This window comes from Bipolaris victoriae (assembly GCF_000527765.1).
Source record: "Bipolaris victoriae FI3 unplaced genomic scaffold scaffold_363, whole genome shotgun sequence".
Taxonomy (NCBI): Eukaryota; Fungi; Ascomycota; class Dothideomycetes; order Pleosporales; family Pleosporaceae; genus Bipolaris; species Bipolaris victoriae.
This window is the reverse complement of record NW_014575029.1, coordinates 1-2,855: the sequence shown is the minus strand read 5'-3', so window position 1 is coordinate 2,855 and position 2,855 is coordinate 1. Positions and strand designations below refer to the sequence as shown.

General features: G+C 43.5%; 2 protein-coding genes across 2 annotated transcripts; both read left to right on the top strand.

Annotated features, from left to right (window-relative positions):
- Positions 1-455: 455 nt before the first annotated feature.
- Positions 456-629, top strand: COCVIDRAFT_116875 (hypothetical protein; the record flags this gene model as incomplete). Its single annotated transcript, XM_014694523.1, has 1 exon — positions 456-629. The coding sequence occupies one exon, from the start codon at positions 456-458 to the stop codon at positions 627-629; it is 174 nt and encodes a 57-aa protein (XP_014550009.1).
- A 1,270-nt stretch (positions 630-1,899) lies between these two features.
- On the top strand, positions 1,900-2,252 carry COCVIDRAFT_116867 (hypothetical protein; the record flags this gene model as incomplete). The annotated part of the gene is made up of 2 exons (XM_014694522.1): positions 1,900-2,017; positions 2,077-2,252. 2 exons carry the CDS (start codon positions 1,900-1,902, stop codon positions 2,250-2,252), a joined length of 294 nt encoding a protein of 97 aa, XP_014550008.1.
- Positions 2,253-2,855: the final 603 nt, after the last annotated feature.

The window sequence follows — 2,855 nt, the reverse complement described above, 5'->3', positions numbered from 1 at the left end:
CCACGTAAATCAAGGTCTGGTATATGATTAACTATAACCTCCTCTTCTAGCTTGGTAAGCTTCCTTGAGTTGGGCTGGCAATCGCGTCGGGCAGGGCAACCAGCGCGTCGGTCACGTAGCGTTGAACGAAGGACACCAAACGTCTGAGCAGCTGCTCTTACAGTCTTGATTTGATCTCTATTAAGAGATGAGATAGAAAGCTGTATATTAGCTTCATTTGAGTGCGATAAGGCTTGGTAGTGTTGAGGCATTGCTAATTCAAGGTGTAAAGGTGATCAAAGTTAGTGAGGTGGGCGCCTCGCTTGTATGGGCGACTCGCTTGTAAAGCACGTTAGAATAACTAAGTATCAATGTAAGCAGTTGTAGATGTAAGAAGTATTGTCCATTGTGTGTATCGTGATAGGAGCAAGTTTAAATACAGCGTTATTAGTCAGTGAGTAATCACGTGACTATACATGGTACTTCTGGGCTTACATATTATCATTGAGGTGATCATTATCGTTAAGGTGATACCTAGGCCCGTGCGGAGCACGAGCAATTTCATTGAAATTCTGCTACAGCAGCCGTTGGGCCCGAGTAAGTGGCAAGCAGAGGCGAAAGGTCGAGCAACATACAGACACACACCATAGCATACGAAGAAAGTACTTCAGATCCAGGAAGTCCTGACTAAAAGACAGAGGGCGCTGCTAGTGTAACTGCGTACAGAGAAGATAGGTCTGCGCGACTTCCTCTTCGCCTGAAGAGTGCCAGGGGTTACCAGCTCCCGCTGCCAGTGCGGGGAGCGACGACAGACTGTCGCCCACAAGGGAGTGACGTGGGGCGGCGCGGATCAACATCTGCGCGGCGTCGGCTATTGGCTACATCAGCCATGCCCGGCATGGCTGCGGAGAAAACGTGAGTGAAATCGTGTATGTATGATCAATCAATCAGTCAATCAAGTGCTCGCATTATGTACCTACTAATTAGATCGTAGTTAGTAGTGCTGCCGTTCGGTGATAAAATAAGTTTTCTAACAATGTTCAATCGGGCATTTACAGTTGCACGTTCCTATCAAACTTATCTCTAAAGCGGAAATTGTTATATACCATCAATTCGGATATTCGTGCCCTTAGGCTCAATAGGTTAGAACCACCTAGTGGCTGTTCTTAGTCACATGTATACATCATACATAATGCGGGTTCTAGATTCTTCTTATCAACTTCTTTCAATATAACTGTAAAGTAAGCCTCAGCTGAACTCAAGTAACGTTCTTCTTCTTCTCTATATACACTATGTATCCTTACGAAAAACTCTTCGAAAATGAGGAAGAAGCTCTACATATGTCAAAAACAAACACCCATACATTGAAAACACCCCAAGATTTGAGGTCGAAAGTACTTTTCTGGCTTAATATCTTCCACTATGCGTTGACATCATCTTTATTTGTTCTTGTGGCTACATTAGGAATACGAAAAGAGCATGGCACCTTCACCACTGGCTGGCCGACAGAAATTCGTAAGTATTGATCGTTAAGATCCGTGCCTACTTAGCCATGTATACTCAAGCTAAACTTCATGACTAGCTGCAGTATCTCCGTTTATTCGGTTAACTAAGGAAATAATCGAACCACAAGTCTATCTTCTTCCGAACGGAACTACGTTACCCTCAACCTCAGATTATACAGGTACACCATCGAAAGAAATTGACGATAGATGGCAAAGCTTAGAAGATCGTATGTTCAACTTCCGATCTGATGTATATACACTAAATATTGATCTTTTATAGTGCTTATCCTAGAGTTGGATACAACTGAGCTAGGTATTGACATTGCGGAACGTGCACTACGTTCAACAGCGAACAAGTACAAGCATCTAGTCTCGTATGTTGTAAAAAGATTAACTGCATCTCTTAATCAACTAAATGCTAACAAAGTCTAGGTTACAAGTATTCCATGAGCTACATTGCCTCAATTTTCTCCGAAAATTAATTTACCCTGATGTGTATGGCAAGATAGATTACAAAGGACAGATCCATGCTAGTAGGTTCTGATCATCTGAAAGTATCGATCTGTGATTTATGTCTAATCTTTACTCTCAGATCATTGTATTGACCACATACGAAGGATAGCGGAATGTGGTAGTAATGCTACACCGGTTGTGTATACAGGCTACAAGAATGGCAATCTTTATAGCGAGCCGGAAACCTACACTTGCCGTAATTTTACTCTTATCCGCCAGTGGGCGGAAATGAAGAAGATCCAGAATACTCAGTAGCACATACTGTTGCCAATTTCAACGTAGTAGAAGTTTTTTAACTTTTAGCAAGTCGAGTTTCATCTTTACCTCGATGATCTAACGTCTATCCCTCCGTGACGCAAATCCCTGTGTACCGCAACCAGCCAATGAGCTTGCTTAAATCGCTGACTTCTGCCTAGAACTTGCGGCCTGATTGGCCAGTTGCGGCACACAAGGATTTGCGTCACGGAGGGATAGACGTGAAACAGTTTAGAAGACATAGCTTAAGACGCTGCGCTGCATTCCTTCCAACTGTGCTACAGTCCTAAACTTGCGAGGACCCATACGTTAGTATGATTGACAGAACACCATCCATGGGCCCGAGTAGTACTATAGCATCTGGATCAGCCCTAAACCCTTCTAGTAGAGGGGTCTCTGCCTTTGCTGTTTATATACGTAAAACAGAACCCTTGATGGGCAACTGATTGGGCTGCTGAGCAGTCTGCTATTTAAATGGGTAATTCACAGCTCTTGAACTGCTATAATATTAACTTTAAGCTCAACCGATAACGTGCTCTATCACCGAGCGTGCCATATCACCGAGTGTGCCACTTTTTCTTGGCATCGCGAACTTCACGTACG